At 39.4% G+C, this 20,820-nt stretch overlaps 1 protein-coding gene across 3 annotated transcripts in view; it reads left to right on the top strand.

The window, feature by feature from the left end:
• rbm27 (RNA binding motif protein 27) overlaps positions 1–20,820 on the top strand; it is a 125,420-nt gene that overhangs the window by 30,465 nt on the left and 74,135 nt on the right. For all 3 annotated transcript variants that reach the window (XM_080201317.1, XM_080201316.1, XM_080201318.1), the window contains exons 3-8: positions 226–362; positions 4,207–4,301; positions 5,453–5,655; positions 10,557–10,823; positions 11,947–12,201; positions 16,777–16,908. In XM_080201317.1, coding sequence (XP_080057443.1) covers positions 226–362; positions 4,207–4,301; positions 5,453–5,655; positions 10,557–10,823; positions 11,947–12,201; positions 16,777–16,908 — 1,089 coding nt within the window. The remainder of the gene's footprint in view (positions 1–225; positions 363–4,206; positions 4,302–5,452; positions 5,656–10,556; positions 10,824–11,946; positions 12,202–16,776; positions 16,909–20,820) is intronic.

The raw sequence follows: 20,820 nt of genomic DNA, 5'->3' as shown, positions 1-20,820 counted from the left end.
GTAACTGAAACAACTGACTGTATTTTGAGAGTTGTGGTTCTTAGTGATTTGTAAGAGCATCTTTGTGCATATGAGTAACCAAGTCCTGTATGAAAACATGGCATATGTTTCTTTTTGAGGGGCACTTAGTGTAATTATAAGCAAATTATTTTTGTGCAATACTTCTTTGAAATTTTGCTTTCTGTGGTGCTACTATTCATCATTAGTTAATAATTATTTTGACAGAAACAGTTGGATTTGTGGACAAACTTTTTGATGCTTTAAGCACAAAGAACTACGTACCACGGCCAGAACAGTTTGTCCAGGAGACATTAAAGCAGGACATGCAACCTACATGGCAAGAGAGAGAGGACAAGAAAGAAGTGAGTAACATTGTTGGCTTCTGCAAGTTAATTTTTGTAATAGAAGATGGCTAACCTAGTGAATATAGTTTTGAACTAGCAATCTTGAGTTCAAGAATTCAGCTTTGAAAGGAGGGGATCCTAAGGTCTTCTAAAAGCATATAAATAATAAAATGGCTATAAAAGAAAGAGTAGGGCTGATTAGTGAAAAAAGGAGACATGCACGTGGTGACAGGAGAAGTAGCGGAGGTATTGAACGAGTATTTTACATTTGTCTTTACTAAGGAGGAAGATGCTACCCAGATCGAGGTGAGAGTAGAGGTAATTGGTACACTAAACAAACTTACAGTTAAGTAGGAAGATGTGTTGGAGAGTTTATCCTCAAAACAGACAACGGACCAAGACTGAATGAAATTAAGCTTGCGGATGCATTAGTGATAATCAGCTAGTCTTAGACATGGGCTGGTGCCATGGGACAGGAGAATTGTGAATGTTACACCCTTTTGTTCACAAAGGGGTGCAGTCAGTTTGGCTTCAGTGGGAGGGAAACTTCTGGAAGCTATACTTCAGGACAAAATCAATAGTCACTTTGGAAGTGCAGGATAATTAAGGACAAGTCATGTTTTAACTAACGTGCTGGAATATGTTGAGGAGGTAACAGAGGACAGGTAATGAAGGCAACACTGTTGTGGTGTATATGGACATTTGATAAATTCAACACAACAGATTCTAGCTCGTGGAATAAAAGAAAAAGTAGGTACTGGATAAGAAATTGGTTGAGTGACAGGAAACAGAGAGCAGCGATAAATGGTTGTTTTTCAGATTAGAGGATGGTTTGTAGTGGAATTCCCCAGCAGTCAGTGCTGGGATCATTGCAGTTTCTGATGTATGTTTAATGATCCAGACTGTTGTGTTAAGGGCACGATTTCAAACTCTGTGGATGATACGAAGATTGAAAATGTCGGTTGTGATGCGAATAGTCTTGAACTTTGAAAGGACATAAAACATGTTGGTGAATTATGCAGACAAGTGGCAGATAAAATTCAATGCAAAAAAATGAGATGATTCCATTTGGCAGGATGAATGTGGAGAGACAGTATCAAAAAAAGGAGAGTTTGGGACTGTTTTCCTTGGAGAATAGAAAGCTGAGAAGAGACTTCATTCAAGATCCTGAGGGATACGGCCAGGATAAATAATGGTGAACTATTCCTAGTCAAGAAAGCATCAAGAACTGAAGACCAAAAGAAGTAAAAATGATGCAAGGAAAAATGGTTTCACCCAAAGGGTGTTTGGAGTCTGGAATTAACTTCCTGACAGGCTAGTGGAGGCAAATTTGATTTAAGGTAATCGAAAGGGAATTGGATTGCTGTCTGAAAAAGAATATGCAAGGTTATAGGGGAGTGGATGTAGGTAGGATGCTGTTATGGAGAGCTAGTGCAGACTGAATGGCATCTTATTGCACCAAAGATTCCACAATCCCATGAATTTGATAAATTTGTTAATTTGTGGTGTTACTATAGGGCTGTTATGATAGTTTTAAATAAAACAAGAAGATCATCATTCCCCTCAAGTTGCCAAAGTCACCGTGGTTCACAATGATTTAATAACTAAGATAGAGCAATACGACCCCAAATGAAATCATTCAGAGTGAAAAATTAAGAAATACATAGGCAATTAAAGTCTCAGCTTCAATTACAAGTAATTAGCAGATACAACAAAAGAATAGGAGTTATCTCCATTCAATCATAAAAGGGTACATCATATAAAAAGTATAGTTTTTCTTTAAAAAAATCACAATTATCTTACACTTGCTTAATTATAATATCCAATCAGCATGAAAACTGAATACACCATGGCTACAAATGATCATAGTCCAGCTCTTGTATCACTCTCTTCCTCCTAGTTACAAGTATCTGATTTAGTGAGCTATGTCCAGACAAATGACCTTGGTGCCTGTCTGTGAAGGCTCTTATAAGAAGATTTTTGTTTTTCATAGCAGCCTATGTGATTTTGAACTTGTGTGACTATTAATCCTTTCAGTGAGTTGCAGTTTGGTTCATTAATCCCTTTTTGAAGAGAAACCTGAGTACCCACCAAGTTTTGCCTACTTGTGACTTCTACATTACTTATTGCTCTCTGTAGTCAGTCTGCACTAGTTCTCTGAAACATCATCCTACCTACACCCACTCCCCTATAACCTTGCACATTCTTTTTCAGTAAGAAGTCTCACAACACCAGGTTAAAGTCCAACAGCTTTATTTGTAGCAAACGCCACTTGCTTTCGGAACTGGCTGTTCCTTCATCATTCTTTTTCAGATAGCAATCCAATTCCCTTTTGACTACTTAAATCAAATTTGCCTCCACCACCCTCTCAGGAAGTTAATTCCAGACTTCCCACTCCTTTGGGTGAAATAGGAGTGTGCACCTTTCGCATATTGCTTGGGCTCAAGAATAAGTTTTAAACCTAAAGAAAAGGAAGTCACCTTTACAATGGATAGGATAATTTAAGAGCAAGAAAAAATCATTCACCTTCATTAAAAATTCTCTCCAATGAATTTAACTGCGACCAATTGAACCCAGAGCTGCATAATTCAGTCAAATACTTGAACCTCGTGACTGAATGAATAAGCGGTGATGAAGGTGTGAGTAGGAAAGCTTTTTAGGAGAGAGATGGCGTAGATGTTTATTCCGCTCAGAATTGAGCATATGTTGGGACTACATTGGGGAAATCTCAGCAAGCCTGCCAGTATCGATGGAGAGAGAAACCATTTGTGTTTCAGCTCTGTTCTGGTGAAAGGACACGCATGAAATGTTGGGCTGGATTTAATGTGGATGATGAGGGGTGCGAAGTGGAGGTACCATTTGGAGAACCAATAGGAACTCTTTGGCAGTTCCACAGCGAGGCCTGACCAAATTTAAGGATTCCAGGCATCAACGTTGGGTCTTTTCTGGGATTTAGGGCCCTGATGTTGAAAATCCCACATGCTAAGAGTTGCAGGCCAATTAGAGGCTAGCAGCTGTCCATTTCTGGCAGTGTCCCTGGGGCAGCAACGTCTCCATCTTAACGATGGAGGGCCTTTCATTACTGACAGGTAGCCACTCCTGCAAACAAGTAGGCCTGGCTGCCTGCTTTTCCTCCGCAACAGGCCGGATGAAATTCTGTCAGTTGACTTTGTTTCTCTTTCCATTCATGTTGCCTGATCTGTTGAATATTCACAGCATTTTATTTGCTCTTATTTTCAGCATTCAGTGTTTTGCTTCTTTTGCGAAGCTTTCATTTGACAATGCAGTTAGTGTGCAAACCATCTTGCAGTTGACATTTGTTGCCGATTCTTGATAAAACAATTTGAGGAAAAGTACTACAAAGTTGCATATAAGCAAAACATGTTTACATGGACATGTACATGATTGGATGTGTGCTTCTTTGGTAAAATATGTACCAAAGTTTTTCATATGTATATCATTATTGGTGACTTACTGATGGTGTTGACCATTGGGTGGGACATATGATTAAAAATGAAAACAGTGAGGATGGATGCAATGGATATCCAAGAAATAAAATAATTCTGGCAACTAACAGATTTTGGGTAATGATGTAGTAAACTTTGCTGAAGCTATAAACTCTAATGTCGATATAGTCAAGTCAGATGGCATGATACAATGACTACTGGATCGTAATGTCATGTTTGAGTTGTCTGAGACACCAATGACTTGGAAGTTGTATTCGTGGGTTAACTGCTGAGATACAATTATTCCATTTTGTTTTGCATTTTATCTGTAAGTTGTCATTGAATATGCATTCGTTAAAATGAGAATTTTGATGTTAACTGCAAGGAATGTTTTTTACTGCTTTTTGCTATTTTAGATTCCCTTGTATGATGAAGATCAAGATGGCAGAAAATCTTTAATAAAGAAGAATCATAGTCCTTTTAAACCTGTTTTGGGACCCATTGATCCAAGGTACATGCTTAAACCTAAATTATTACCTGAAAGTCACAGCCTTGAACTTGTTTTCAGTGTAGGTTTAATTTTTAAATTTGATTGATGTGATCACCAGTCAATTTTCTGATTTTTTTTGATACAGAAGCAGTGCACAAATAAATTTCAAAAAAGTATTGATTTTTGTCTTGAAGAATGCTCCCCTTCTATTTATTTTTCATAAAGCAATGGAGAGCTACAAGCTATACCCAGCAGAGGAGTATTGTTTGCAAATTCTGTTGCTTTATTTTTTATGAATTATGGATATTTATTAGTTTGAATGTATTACACCACAATGCACATATTCATCATGATAACTAAGTCATGGCTATCAGACCATTATAGTTTCAGCGATTTTTTTTTTTGGCTTTTTGATTGTAATGTTACAATATAAAATGGATTAAGACATTAAGGAGATTAAATTTCTGTTGTAATAAAAAAAATGGAAGGATGCCCTTTTTTTTTCTTCCATAACTAATGCCCTACAATGAAATTGCAGCATCACCATTTCCACACTTTGATGGCTTTCCTTAGTGAATTGTAATTATTGGAGAAGACAGGCAATTTTGATTGAAAGATTTTGCATTCAAAGTAATTCTTCTTGTGGCATATTTCAAGTTTAATATTGCCCAGCAATATTCTGAATGCTCAAGCATCCTTCAGTAATGTTCAGTTAAAATATTTTGTCAGCGAACAACAGCAAAGCCTATCTTGTGTTTTCAAACAAGTCTTTACTGAATGTGCCTTGATTGTTCCCACTGTCATCTTCATTTTTTCTTTCCAATCTCTATCCACTATTATTTGGTTCCCTAAGGTATTGGTCCCAGCCTAGTTTAATTGAGACCATCCCAAAGGAACAGCTTCCTCTTTCCTTTAATGTGGTGTCAGTGCCCCATGAACTGAAATCCCTTTCCTGCCTCCCCAAACTTGTCCTTTCAGCCACAAAATTTAACTTGTGTGGCTCAGAGATTGATTGTATGTTTTTGACCTGACCTCAATTTCTATCAGCAGTTTCTATGTCATTGACTTCAACTGAACTAAGGTGTGATTGGATTTTAAAAAAATACATTTTGATCTGAAAAACCATAATTTAATTACAAACATTTGTATGATGCGTTCTTTGAATTTTTCAGAACTCGTGATGACAAAAAACGTGAAGAACGACGACGCAGGGACTTTGAGAGATATCCCCATCCCAGAGACCTTTACCGAGAACGATATGACCGTCGTCGGGGCAGAAGTTACAGCCACAGTCCAACAAAGAGCGCAAGTCGAAGCCGCAGTCGTAGTCGAGATAGGACTCGAGAGCTTGGGCGCAGCAACAGCACAAGCAGAGGTAAGATAATATGCTAAAGAAATATATCAACTTTTTGGGGTGGTGGGGATGAAGGGTGATGCAGTGGTGAATAACCTATTTACTGTCAGCATTGATGCACAATCATTGAATAGAAGATTGATTTCTCTGCAATGATGTGCTGCTTGCTAGATTTTCCACCCCTCATCCCTCAGTACTGGAAAGATCTTCCTCCAATATTAACAACAGCTTGCACTTGTCTCCTTTTATTAGAGAGAATTCCAAGATGCTTTAAAGGGGTAAATTCAGAGCTAAGTTGGAGATATGGAATGGATGGCGAAAAACTGCAGCATGCGACGGTGCAGAGGGACCTCGGGGTCCTTGTGCATGAGTCGCAAAAACCCAGCCTGCAGGTGCAGCAGGTGGTCAGGAAGGCGAATGGGATGCTGGCCTTCATAGCGAGGGGGATTGAATATAAAAGTAGGGAGGTCTTGCTGCAATTGTCAGGGCACTGGTGAGGCCGCAGCTGGAATACTGTGTGCAGTTTTGGTCGCCACTCTTACGCAAGGATATTTTGGCCTTGGAGGGAGTGCAGAGGAGGTTTACTAGGCTGATACTGGAGTTGAGGGGGTTGAGCTATGAGGAGAGGCTGAATAAACTAGGCTTGTACTCGTTAGAGTTTAGAAGAATGAGGGGAGATCTCATTGAGACATATAAGATGATGAATGGGATGGGTAGGATAGAGGTGGAGAGGCTCTTCCCGCTCAGAAAGGACAGTAGGACTAGGGGGCACAGCCTCAAGATAAAGGGGGGGCGGTTTAGAACGGAGTTGAGGAGGAACTTTTTCACTCAAAGGGTGGTGAATCTCTGGAATTCTCTGCCCGTTGAAGTGGTGGAGGCTGCCTCGCTAAATATATTTAAGACGCGGGTTGATAGGTTTTTGATAGGCGAGGGGATTAAGGGTTATGGGGAGAGGGCGGGAAGGTGGAACTGAGTCACAACAGATCAGCCATGATCTTACTGAATGGTAGGGCAGGCTCAAAGGGCTGGATGGCCTACTCCTGCTCCTATTTCTTAAGTTCTTATGACCAAAAGTTTGGTTTGAGACATATGGGCCCTAAGCTCTGGAATTTGCTCCTGAAACCTAAAATGATTGTTTTTTTTGTGCTGTAAAATTCTTTCAGCCATCTTGTCTGCACCAGTTTCCAAAAGACCTAGTCCCATTCTCCAGCCTGATTTAAGTTCATTGCTTTCAAGTATGTATCCAGTGAACATTTGAAACCTCTGATGGAATCTGCCTCCACCACTCTGATAGGTAGCTGTTATAATTCAGGTCAAAAACTCGAGTGTTGTATGAAGTGCTTTGGGGGCAGCGTGGTGGCACAGTGGTTAGCACTTCTGCCTCAAAGTGCCAATGACCTGGATTCAATTCCTAGCTTGGGTCACTGTCTGTGCGGCATCTGCACATTCTCCCCGTGTCTGTGTGGGTTTCTCCCCACAATCCGAAAGATGTGCTGGTTAGCTGCATTGGCCAAACTAAGTTCCCCCTCCATGTACCCAAACAGGTGCTGGAGTGTGGTGACTAGGAGATTTTCACAGTAACTTCAGTTGAAGTGTTATTATAAGCCTACTTGTGACAGTAATAAACTTCAAATGCGTCCCAAAACTCTGAGTAAAGAAGTGTCCCCCCCCCCGCCCCACAGCCACCACCAGCACCACACACACACCTCAGTTGACAAAACAGGGCTCCTGTATGTTGAACACCATTTGGAGGAGGCAAGGGTCTAATGATGACCATGAAACCTTTGTCAATTGTGGTTTAAAAAAAAACACCCATCTTGTTCACTGATGTCGCTAAGGAAAGAACACACAGGTCACTTTGTATGTTAGCATTTTCCATTTAAATAATAATAATATCACTATTTAAATAATACTCTTGTCATTTTGTTTTTCCTTTCAAAGTAGATAACTTCACATTTATCTATGTTATACTGCGTCAGCCATGTATTTGCCCACTTGCCCAACTTGGCTAAGTCATCTTGAAATCTCTGAACATCCTCCTCACCACACGTATTCCCAACAAATTTTGTGCCGTCATCAAATTTGAAAATATTACATTGGATACTTCTTATCCATATAATTGGTGAACTTGTCTTTTTGTTGGAGTCATAACTGGCACAAAGGAAGATAGTTGTTGGAGATCAATCATTTCACCTTCAGGGCATGTAGTTGTTCCTCAGGATTAGTGTCCTCAGCCCAGACGTCTTTAGCTGCTTCATCAGTGACTGTTCTTCAATCATAAGATCAGAAGTTTGCTGATGGTTGCACAATCCATGACTCCTCAGATTCTGAAGCAATCCATGAAAGAATGCTGTAAGACCTGGATAATATCCAGACTTGGGCTGACATGTGACAACATTTGAACCATGCAAGTGCCAGGTAATGATCATCTCCAACCCAAGAGAATCAAACAATTGCCCCTTGGCATTACCTTTACTGAATCCCCCACTGCCAACATCCTGGGTGGGGTTCCATTGGACCAGAAACTGAACTGGACTAGTCATAGACTTATTCTGACTACAAGAACAGGTCAGAGTCGAGGAATCCTGGAGTTGCGTCTCAAACAGCATTGTGGGTGTAGAAGGCAGCTCATCACCAGCTTTTCAAGGGCAACTAAAGATGGTTGATAAATACCAGTGATGCCTACATCCCATGAGCCAATATAAAAAAACTACATTTCAAAAATAGGTAATTGATTGTAAAGCACTTTGGGGAACTGTGAAGTCATGTAAAGCCTTGTGTAAATATTTGATTATTTTAAGCTAAAGATTTCTTATACTTTTTTAGAATTGTGGTACTTTTATTCAGCAATTAACTGTAGTTGAATTCTGTTTATTTGCTGCTTCAGATTTCAAATATCATAAGTTCAGTCTTAAAGGTTGTTACGGTGCAATTGAAAGTCATTACCTACGGGCTGCTAGTTTAGTACTATAACCATTACATTGCATACTCCACCTAAGTGTGTTCTTATTGGCATTTAACTTGTTACGCTCTTGACAAGAGTATGTTGTGGGGTATGTGAATGACCACTGATTTCCAAGCCTTTAGGAAGGAAATCCAGACTGTCTCATCTCTTCTCAAGCCTAAATGGAATCTTTACCTAAATTGCTTTGGGATTAAAAAATATAATTTTAAAATCTCAATAGGATACTTGTGTTTAAAGAATTTAAGCCCCTGAGTACAGTGATTAATCCTTTTACCAGTAGGTTGTATTGGTTTTTATTTTCTGCACAGTACTCCACCTGCTTACCTACCTTTTGAATGAAGGACAGGTTAAATACGCTATGATTTAACCCTAATAAATATTGTTTTCCGAGAAGAAACACTTTAAAATACCTTGTGCAGAGTTATTCATGCTAAATACAACTGAAGGTGAATGAGTTAGTATTTATCCTCTATTGCACATATTGTTATTTTCCACATTAGAATTCCACCTGATGATTTGATTACATTTGTTATTGGAGTTAGAAATAGTTTGAGACGTTTCTATTGCTGTGCACTTATTTTGACGCCTTAAGACAATGAGCCAAGGACCTGCCCTCAGACAGAACACTCATGGAAGAGAAATGCAACATTTCTGTAGCTGAGGCTAGTAGCAAAGAATTCTTGCAAATTGTGCAATGTCTTAAAAAGTACCAGTCATATTTTGATTTTAACAGCTACATCAGAAGCATTTCCATTGTTACATGAGTAAATCAATAAACTGTGAGCTTTGACTTGTAATGCTACTAAGAAAGCTATATCATTTTGTTTACGAAGGGGTTATTTTCAATTTCACATTTAGAGACTCAAAAGCACTGCGTTGCAAGGGAACAGCATATCCCTCTGGATTCAAAATCATGTCCCTAGCTGTCTGTTTCTTGAGTATATCAGCTGTATTTGCAACAGCTTCATCGTTTCTCAACCAGAGCATCAGGTGGCAAGCTTCATTTAGAAAGTGTCTGCTTTGTGAAAGGATGGAAGAAGCCAGTAACTGACAAAAGTCAAATACAGCTCTTTACTTGTGCATCAAAAAAATCACATTTTCTGCATGTATGAATGCTGGTGGGAACTCATGGCTTTTGGAGCCAGATTCAGGGGAAAAGGTTTTAAAAAATTAGATTGTGGTTGTCTCTGGACTGTTGATAATTATGAACAGCTAATATGACTGGAAGTAAAGGGCACAGTTTTAGTGTTTCCATCAGTAAATTACTTTTGAGTCAGAATTTAATTCCTCCTGTTCCATTTTGAAGTTTGATATGTTGTGTGGAGGCCAATGTTGAACCTCTGCTATATTGCAAACTTTGGTTCCAGGGCCTAGGATTAAAGCACACCTACCTTGAATTCTAGTGGCTTGCCTGAAGTTTTGGTTTGGATGCCTTAGCAAATTTTTGAGATTTAAAAAGGGCACTAGGGTAACTACTGGCATATTGTTTTTGACAAGACATGTAGCCAAATCCAGTTTCTAAGGTTAATGAAGTGTGTAAGAAATAATTGAGCTGTGCAAATTTTAAGGAAGGTGATTTTCTTTGCCATACAAAATTCAAGTGAGTGGCTTTCTGTTGAAAGGTGGTTGTACAAGGATGTTAGCAATATATTGTGAGGTTAAAAAGTTGGACTGTTCCACAAATGTTGCATTCCCCCATGGATGCTAGATGAAGGGCAAAATTCACCTGGGTATAAAATACAGTTGCTTTCAGCTTTTTGTGGTACTATGAACATGATTTTAGGCGCTCAATTTGATAATTGAGTCCTGATTTTATAAATACTAAATCAGTGTATGCATTGCCAGGGTATAATATAACAACATTGCATAATCCTGTTGGTATTAATTCTTATTTTGAAAACACAGCCAGTTTCAAGAAGGAATTTGGTGAAATAATACTTTTTTTTTAAATGCACAGAGCAACATAAAGATAGATCAAAGTTTGAATTGGAAAGAAACGAGGGCTCAGAGAATATGTATGTTCCGAGTTGCACGTCATCAAGCAGTTCAACTGAGCAATATTTCTCCGGAGGACATGCTGCTTCTAGTGCAGTAACTGTGGTAGCTCCTGCCCACCACCCTGACAACACGACTGAGAGCTGGTCTAATTTCTATAACAATCACACAGGCACGAACTCCTTTGGCAGAAATGCAGCCCCAAAGCGCCGATGCAGAGACTATGATGGTAAGAAATGTGTACAGCTTTCATCTTTTCTTTAAAATATTTTGAGTCGAAATTTGAATCCTACTACTGAATTTTGAAACATAATGGTGACTGTTGTCAAGATTGCTCTGAAACTCTGTGCTGTAAGTTTGATATCCATTATGTAAGAGTCAGGAAAATTAAGTGATGATTCCAATTGATATTTCGCTGTAAATTGAAAGCTCTGTTGAAAAAGAAGGCTGAGGAGGTATTTAAAGTTATACTGCATATATAGACAGTGTTTCCTCTTGTGGGAAGACTTAACTAGAGCCCAGCAATATAAGATAGAAACCAAGAAATTCAACAGGGAATTCAGAAGAACCTTTTCCCAAGGGTAAGGGTAATGGGAATATGGAACATGCTATGATATGGTGTAGTTGACGCGAATAATATAGATGTGTTTAAGGGGAAGTTAGACAAGTTTATGAGAGAGAAGGGAAAAGATGATCAGTTTACACGAGGAAAGATCGAACGCAGCTCAGAGACCAAATGGCCTGTTTCTATTCTGAATAGCTATGTAAGTCTATGTAATAAAATGGATCAAAATCAGTGTTCTTGGTGGCACTTAATGGGCTATCCTTTTCTGCGCTGTGTTCATCAGTTTTTCATTAATCCTTTTGAGAACTGATAATATATGATTATGGAGCTGGACATTAAACCTGCAGGATCAGTAATTTGATAAAAGCAAATTACTGTGCATGCTCAAATCTGAAACAAATAAATGCTGGAAAATCTCCGCAGGTCTGACATCATCTGTGGACAGAATAGAACTCAGTTTTGAGTCTTGATAACTCTTCAGAGCTTCAGTAATTTTAAGTAATTACTGGTTTGTAAGAAATAAACGTGCAACAAAATATCATTTTTGACATATTGCCATTGAATACACGTTTGTCAACTATTAGCAGTCAAGGACCTGTGTGTGTATGCGTATTAAGTGTAAATATTGCACTAAAATGATTGCAAGATCATTTTTTCCCCTTTCCCTTTCCTTTCCCCAAACCTCCATAGAATCATTTTTGTGCCTTAACTTAAAATCTGAAGGATATGAATGAGAAACCTATAACTTGAAGAAGAATTTGTACTGACATTTATGTTTTATTTTCAGAGAAAGGCTTCTGTATGCGTGGTGATCTCTGCCTCTTTGATCATGGGAATGACCCACTCATTGTGGAAGATGTCACTCTTCCTGGAATGATTCCTTTTCCACCACCACCTCCAGGCTTACCTCCCCCAGGCCATCAGTTGCCTCCACCCGGACATCATTTACCCCCACCCTTACCAGGTCTCCCTCCAAACCTGAGGTTACCCCCAATACCACCACCTGGACAGCCTCCTCCTCCTGGTATCCACCCTGTATCTGGTAAGGACACCATTCCTTTTCTCACAGTTGATCTAAACATCTGCTTGTATTCAGCTACTTCAGTATAAGAGTTTGTCTCTGAACAAAAATTCATGTTTATTTATTGTTAATTCTTTTGTACTTGCGGAAACTATTTACCTTCACTTCTGTGAAATAGCATTGCATTTAAGCTGTGGGATAATGACTGAACAGCATTGGAAATTTGAATTAAAAACACACACATCTACAGTTCTTTGTAACATAAAGCAACAACATGTGTTTGAGATGTATTTGCATTTTGAAAGTTGAAATGGTGCACATTTAGTCATTACGGAGTAAATTGTTTACAAAGGAATGAAACAGAAAACCAGGCTGTCATTGGTGGTTAAGCACTATAGTGTCTGAGTCTGCAGTACATTTCATTTTGGTGTTCTGCTACAGAATTAAATCTTTATGTATAAGCAGACTTTGTTGAAAAGATCTCTGTTATGGCTTTTTAACATGGTTGATTGAAGGACCCTTGTGTAATGCAATCTTAAGTCATTATTACCAGAGTACTAAAATAGACTTAATGATGTGAGAACTGGGATTATTATTTGGAAAAGAACGGGAGGTACAAGAACTGAGAATGCTTTTGAAAGGTAGCGTTGATGGTTGGCTTAACATTGCATGATGATTGGCAATGTTGTTGTATAAAAGTAAAAAAAAGAATAAAAATGTAACAGTTAAGTGAATGCATGGAATATTACTTCTTTTACTCTTTCTGTATTTATCCATTTTCTGTCGTAAGCTGTCATTGGATCTGTTTCCACCCTGATTGGGCAGTGGATTCTAAACTCTGACCATTCATTACGCAAAAGTCTTTTTTCTTTCTAGCTCTTTATCAATCACCTTAAATTTTTGCCTTCTGGTTATTAATCCTTCAGGCTCTGGACTCTTTATTTAAACCCTTTCATTTTAAAAATGATTATCACATTTCCTCTTAGCATTTGGTGCTTTAAGAACACTCCCAGCTTTTCCAGTCTATCCATGTCATTCCAGTCCCTCGTTATTAGGACCAGTCTGGTAAATTTATTTTGTACCATCTCCCAAATCTTCTCATCCATTCTAAAATGATGTATCTGTAATTGGATATAATATCTGAGGCTGAACTTGGGCTTTATGTAGTTTAGCGTAACTTCCTGTCTTTCACCTAACAATACTTAGAATTCTATATGCTTAACTGCTTTGTTATTTTGTAGTGTCACTTTGAAAGATTTATCCACACGCACTCCAAGGTGCCTCTGTTTGGTGGAGAGCATGAAACTGAAGGGATGAGATTAAGTCCGAGTTGCTGCCCTTTCTGACCACATCATGATATTATGCTGGCCGTGGCCACTTAAAGGCTGTTACCTCCTCTGTTCTGGCCTCCTCATCCTTGAACTCACTTGAGCCTCTGGTGCTCATCTTGGGTTCCAATCTTCTCCTGTGTTTTTTCTCCCCTCACTGCAGGGTTTGGAAGCTGCTGGTTATTCAGGTTGGCCAGCACCTCCAGTGATAGGTATTCGAAGTGAAGGGCAGAAGTCCTATCTGCAGCCACTCTCATTTGAACATGGAAAGGCTGTATGGTACTGTGGAGTTAGCAGGGAGGTGTTCCTGCTGACTCTTCAGATGGTGGGAAGCGAGACTCTGCCATCCAAAAATTTAGGCTTGGGTTTACTGTTTATTTTCACTTATGAATGTTTGTTTCGGGAGAGAGCATCAGTCGTTATATATGGAGTATAATGTTAGCAAATGTGAGGTTATCCACTTTGGTAGAAATCATAGTAGGAGGGATTATTATTTAAAAGGTGAAAAGCTGCAGCATGCTACGGTGCAGAGGGAACTGTGGGTCTTTGTGCACGAATCGCAAAAACCCAGTCTGCAGGTGCAGCAGGTGATCAAGAAGGCGAATGGAACGTTGGCCTTCATAGCGAGGGGAATAGAATATAAAAGCAAGGTGGCCTTGCTGCAACTGTACAGGGCACTGGTGAGGCTGCAGCTGGAGTACTGTGTGCAGTTTTGGTCACTGCATTTCTGAAAGGATATATTGGCCTCGGAGGGAGTGCAGAGAAGGTTCACTAGGCTGATACCGGAGATGAGGGGGCTAGCCTTTGAGGAGAGATTGAATAGACTGGGTCTGTACTCGTTGGAATTTAGAAGGCTGAGGGGGGGATCTTATAGAGACATATAAGATAATGAAGAGGCTAGATAGGGTAGAGGTAGAGAGATTCTTCCCACTTTGAATAGCAGAACTAGAGGCCTCAAAATAAGGGGGGCAGTTTAGATTGGAGTTGAGAAGGAACTTCTTCACTCAAAGGGTGGTGAGTCTCTGGAATTCTCTGCCCGTTGAAGTGGTGGAGGCTACCTCGCTAAATATATTTAAGTCACGGGTAAATAGGTTTCTGATAGACAGGGGAATTTAGGATTATGGGGAGAAAGCGGGAAAGTGGAACTGATCCACTTCAGATCAGCCATGATCTTGTTGAAGGGCTAGATGGCCTACTCCTGCTCCTATTTCTTATGTTCTTGTGTTGTCCAGTTAAAAGCAGCCTGTCAAGTATTTATGATTCCTCTCTCATGAAGTGGAAAATGCTCAAAGTTAGACCTAAAAGTTGACTGCTTCAGTATGCTTTTCTAAACAAGACTGTTGGATGTTTGGATGGCCACTTGCTTTTGAAATAACTTGGTTGTGGGAGTGCTGGATCAGAAAAGCAATTTTATATGACAAAACTGACCACTTGAGCTGGCAGAAATTGTGTGCTGATGATTGAGAGAGTGATAAAACACCAAAATAAAATCCTAATGGGAATTAGTACTAATATTTGACCCATGTTAAATAGAGTATCCCAAAATCTCTGAGTGCCACTTTTAGGTTAAAGACTACTTTCAGTTTTTGCTTAGTACTGACGATGTCAAGTCACCATGCTAACATGTGCAGAACTCCTTATCCCATTGAAAACCATTAAGCTGGCATTGGTCATTTTTATTACCTTAATTTCTGTTTACAGGATCACCAGTGACCAAATCCCAGACTTATCTCCAGATTATTCTTCACTTGTTGGAATCAAGCCATGCTATTTTAGTCTCAGCATGGAGTCAGAGAGGGTGCATCAGCATCACTCAAACGGCTGAGAAATGTTGCTTATGTTTCTAAGTCAGAGCATTTCATTATTTTTATTTTTGAGCAAGTTTCATTACTTTTAGATTTACAGAATCCTGATGCATTCTGAAACCTTTCTAGCATACAGACAATTGACAAAAATGACTGTTGCCCTTCATGAATATAAACTTCACAAACTTTGGCCTGATGCACACATTAAGACGCTTCAGTGAAACACAAGTAAAATAACACTCCAGGATGCACTGAAATTGTTAAAGGCATTGTGACCATGTTGAAAACATTAGGCTTTTGTAAAATTACACACCCTTTCTCAAGCGGTGTAAAATCTGAGTGGTGAATTTATTCTGGTCATCCAGGAAAGATTTTGTTTCTTGAAGCCATATAACAAGGTGGAAATGATGTGTTCTGTCATGACCAAACAGTTCAGTTGCAGAAATAAATAATTATTCTCTGAATCTTCACTCAAGAGTTTTAAACGAGGCCCATCAGTTAATTTGATATTAATTATAGCTTAGCATTCCCCGTAGACTCATTCTACGCTAATGGACAGCAGTTAATCTGTTGCCAGAATTAAAAGCTCACAAAATGGCTACTTTAGGGAAAAGCCCTTTAAATGAAATTATCTTTTCTAATTTTCATTGGGCTATCTTAACATATCTTGAAGATGAGTAATATTCAGTGAACAAATCCTTTAACATGAGAGTCATTAATTAAGGATGCTTCTGTTTAACACTTTTTAAAAAAAATCTATGCCCAATGATATTGCTAAAGTTATTTTACTGATAAAATATTTATTTTTGCTATGTCTTACTATTAAGATTTAATGGACATCCTTCCTTTCAGTGACATATTCCATTCTTTTGTCTTGTTTATTTATTCACCCTGCTTTCATAACCACAGTTGTAGTAACAGTTGCAGCATCCTTATTAATGTGTGTAGTTATGAATGGCTAATGTGGTCATTTTGAAAGACAGCTGGTAATCAATAGTACAAAATGACAAACGATTGCTGAGTGAATGGGATGGATAGGATAGAGGTGGAGAGACTCTTCCCGCTCAAAAAAGACAGTAGGACTAGGGGGCACAGCCTCAAGATAAAGGGGAGGTGGTTTAGAACGGAGTTGAGGAGGAACTTCTTCACTCAAAGGGTGGTGAATCTCTGGAATTCTCTGCCCGTTGAAGTGGTGGAGGCTGCCTCGCTAAATATTTTTAAGATGCGGGTTGATGGGTTTTTGATAAGCGAGGGTATTAAGGGTTATGGGGAGAGGGCGGGAATGTGGAACTGAGCCACGACAGATCAGCCATGATCTTATTGAATGGCGGGGCAGGCTCGAAGGGCTGGATGGCCTACTCCTGCTCCTATTTCTTATGTTCTTATGTTCTTATGAATGGATATATCTTTTTTGCATTGTGCTTGAGCATACCAATAACTCAGTGTTCTGTGGTTTCTTGTAGGACCACATCCAATCCCAAAGAGCGGTGCAGACAGCATTGAAGTCTCTGGGACCAGTGCAGTACATGCATTGCCGCCTCCAGGATTAAGGCCTCCACCATTACCTCAGTATCCACCATATGTGACTTCAGAATGTAAGTAGTCACCTTATTTGTAAGCAAGGATGAAAATAATTTTATTATTGTCTTTGGAACATACAAGTATTTTTAATCTGTAATAATGGCATATTAATAATGACCTTGCCATGTTAAAACCCTAAATTTGTCATCTATCCTCATCTTACCAAGATTATATGCTTTAACTGAGATCTTAAATGTTGAAGACTTTGGTGTCACTTTTTCTTGTTCATGGGCACCAAATTTTAACTGCACAGTCAGATGTTGAGCATTTAATCAGACAACTATCAGCAGTTTACTCAAGAAAGCATGGCATTGTCTAGGACTCTAATATTCATTCTGATTTCATTCATTCTGAAAAGTGATTTTGTGGCAGAAATGTGAGGCTTTAAGGACACTATAGTTTTTATTTATATACAGTCTGGACTTCACAGAGAAATTAAGACTCAGTCATCCAATGAGGAGAAAAATATGGACCTGCATTTGTATAATTCCTCTTGTTACCTAAAGCATTTTACATCAAATGAAGCTTTTTTTGAAAAGAGGTATACTCGTAATATGACAATAACAACTTGCATTTACTTTCAGCTGCTTTTCTCACAATACACACAGACTGACAGTCAGAACAGCACAGGCTGATAGCAAGCAGGCTGTTCATCATCTGATAAGTGTATTCTTAGAGGACCAGAATGTACCAGCTTGTCTTGGCCATTATATCCAGAATCCTGAAGATGAGAGGACCATTATGTCCCTTTGCTCTTACTGGAGCTGGTAATCAGTATTTTGATGGTTTTACAAGTATCTTGTCTGACAACATAGGGAGGGGTTCCAGTGATCCTTAGAGAAAGCCCCTGCAGCCATTTCCGTTGGTGGTAAGTTGTACACTCCCAGCCATCTTTGGTATCTATGTTCATTTTAAAAAATATATATCCCAAGTCTTTTCAGTATTTCCTTGTATAATTCCAGGGTTTTTCTTCATTGTCATAACGCCATCTTACATAACGCAGTTCTTCCGAAGGAGACTATCTCTGATAGTGCAGTTAGTATTCCTCAGTAGCATATTGAAGTGTTGATTGTATTTTCAAATCACTGGATCCTTGAAGTGGAGGTTGTACCACTGACCTTCTGACTCAGAAGCTAAAATGCTATCACTGAACCAAACTGACCTTTGGATAAACAAAGAGGTCAAAAATAACAGCAGCAAAGATGTTGATGATGTAAATAAATCGCAGACCATTTTTGCAGTCTTATCTGTACCAGAGTCCATGGTAATTGAAGCCTGGGGTGGAAGACTTGGTGGAAATTACTACTAAAGTTTAGAGTTCAAGGAAGATACCAGAGGGTAGTGAATGTGTGGAGCTCACTATCACTGAATGTAATTGAGGCCAAAACGTTGTCTGGTTTAAAAAAAAAATTAGATATAGCTTTTGGGGCTAAAGGGATATGGGAGGAAGAGGGAATCAGGATATTGAACTCAATGATCAGTCATGATCAAGATGAATGGTGGAGCAGGCTTGAAGGGTTGTAAAGCCTACTCCTTCTACTTTCTGTGTTTCTGCCTTTTTGTATGCCATTATTTGAAGGTGAGCAGGATAGTTTTCCCATCCTTCTGACCAAGATCTCTAAACACCAAGAAAAGGGATTAACAGTTTATTTAGATTAATTAATTGTTTGTGGAACCTTGTTCTGTAGAAATTGGTTGTGTCAACTGTGACTACAGTTCGTAAATAATTCTTTGTCTATGAAGTGCTCTAAGATGTCTTGAGGATCGTGTTTGAATTGTCACCTTGACTGACCTTGATGCTCAGCTGCTCCTGTTATGTTCGCTTTGTTTTCTCCTTTTTTACCTGTGACTTGCATGCCTCTTGAGTTTTCCTTCACTACTCTTTCTCTCCCTCTTTACTTTCCTTACCACCATTCACTCCACTACACTATCCTTTCTTGTTATTGTTTTTTCTCCTGTTTTCTGTGCAACAATTTTTATTTTATCTCAGCTTTTCATGTTGCTGAATGAAAGTGGAAATGAGAAAAGAGTAATAGTAGTGGACTGTTGGTAGTTGGTGCCAGCTGAATGGGAATTGAGTATAGATTGGTTATATGGGGAATGTCAACCACATCGAAGTACAAGAATCAGGCAAGGTGGTGGAAAACTGGGAGAGTCAGGTAGGAATTGTGCCTCTTCTCTGTGAACCGATTGGAGAGAAAATGTGGCCTATGCTGGTTGAGAAACATGGCTTTATGATAAATGTTCTCAACCTTCCTGCTTTGAATGGGAGTCTGCCAGAATGGGCAATTGGTCTCACGTTTGCATGATTCTTACAAGTGCAGTATCTTGAATGGTGTAGCTTTGAGTCCTTCTGGCCTCCCGAATGCTGAAGCTTTGAGAATCACATCTTTTGGGCCAGTGGAGTCATGAGCCACATGACCAAACAATAGCCCTGTCGCTCATTAGGCATCTTTCAGTTTGTTTTGGTGGCTCAAATGCAGATGACACAATGGATTGTTGCAGGCATTGATATACTATGTATGATTGTACAACAACAGTACACTGAGTGAGGGAGTGAATCCCTTTCAATTTGAGTTGAGATACGTTGTTCATAAAGAAACATACATGCGATGAACAGCACATTGCACCATGAGGAAGTATACAATCTCAGAAAAGTGCCTCGTTGCTCTACTTGCCCCACCAAAAGAAAAGAAAATCTCTTCACCTATTTTGAAATATGTAACAAAAACCATATTGCCATATGAAATGTCATAGAGCACACCATTTGGATTGTGAAACAATACTTGGGTAATCTGGACTGCTCTGTTGGATTTGGCAGTGTTGGTGTCTAGACTTATGCTGCATGCTGTCATGAACGCATAACCTTTGAATGGCGACTAACTGAGGAGCAGGACAAGGGAGCAGACAGAATATCCTTGAACGACTCATCTTGACTGTGTGACACTAAATACCACTTCAATTTGTTGTTCACCAATAGGTAACCTTTCTTCAGTTATTGACCATCACAGTGTTCATAGAATCATATAGTGCAGGAGTGGCCCTCTGGCCCATCGAGTTGCACCGACACATGAGAAACATCTGACTTCCCACCTAACGCCATTTGCCAGCACTAGGCCCATAGTGTTGAATGTTATGCCATGCCAAATTTTTAAAGGTTATGAGGCAGCTCACCTCTGCCACTCTTCCTGGCATCACATTCCAGACTGTCAAAACCCCCAAACCACCTCTGTCCCCTCATGACTGATGTTTCAACTAAGAGGGAGGCAATGGCCTGGTGGGATTATCGCTAGACTATTAATCTAGAAACTCAGCTAATGATCTGGGGACCTGGGTTTGAATCCCGCCACGACAGATGGTGGAATTTGAATTTGGTATAAAATTCCTGGAATTAAGAATCTACTGATGACCATGGAACCAATGTCATTTAACGGAAAAACCGATAATGTCCTTCAGAGAAGGAAATCTGCCATCCTTACCTGGTCTAGCCTACATGTGACTCCAGAGCCCAGAAATATGGTTGACTCTCAAATGCCCTTGGGTAGCTTGGGATAGGCAATAAATGCTGGCCTAGCCAGCGAGGTCCATATCCCATGAACAAAAAAATCTCTGTCCATGCCTCTTACAATCTTGTACATCTTGATCTGATCGCCTCTCAATCGCCCAACAACTCAAGCCTATCCAATCTCTCTTCATAACTTAAATGTTCCATGCCAGGCAGCATCCTGGTGAATTTCTGCACTCCCTCCAGTTTAATCACATCCTTATTATAGTGTGCACACAGTACTCTACCTATGGTCTCAGCAAAGTGCTATAATGACTTCCCTTGTAATCTGTGCCTCAATCGATTAAGGCAAGTGTCCCATATACATTTTTCACCACCTTATTAACGTGTCCATCCGTCTTCAGACAAACACGCCATGCTA

This window comes from Carcharhinus amblyrhynchos, chromosome 13 (genome assembly GCF_965287045.1).
Source record: "Carcharhinus amblyrhynchos chromosome 13, sCarAmb.v2.hapA, whole genome shotgun sequence".
Lineage (NCBI taxonomy): Eukaryota > Metazoa > Chordata > Chondrichthyes > Carcharhiniformes > Carcharhinidae > Carcharhinus > Carcharhinus amblyrhynchos.
Note: the sequence above shows the minus strand (reverse complement) of the source record. Positions and strands in the feature narration are given on the sequence as shown.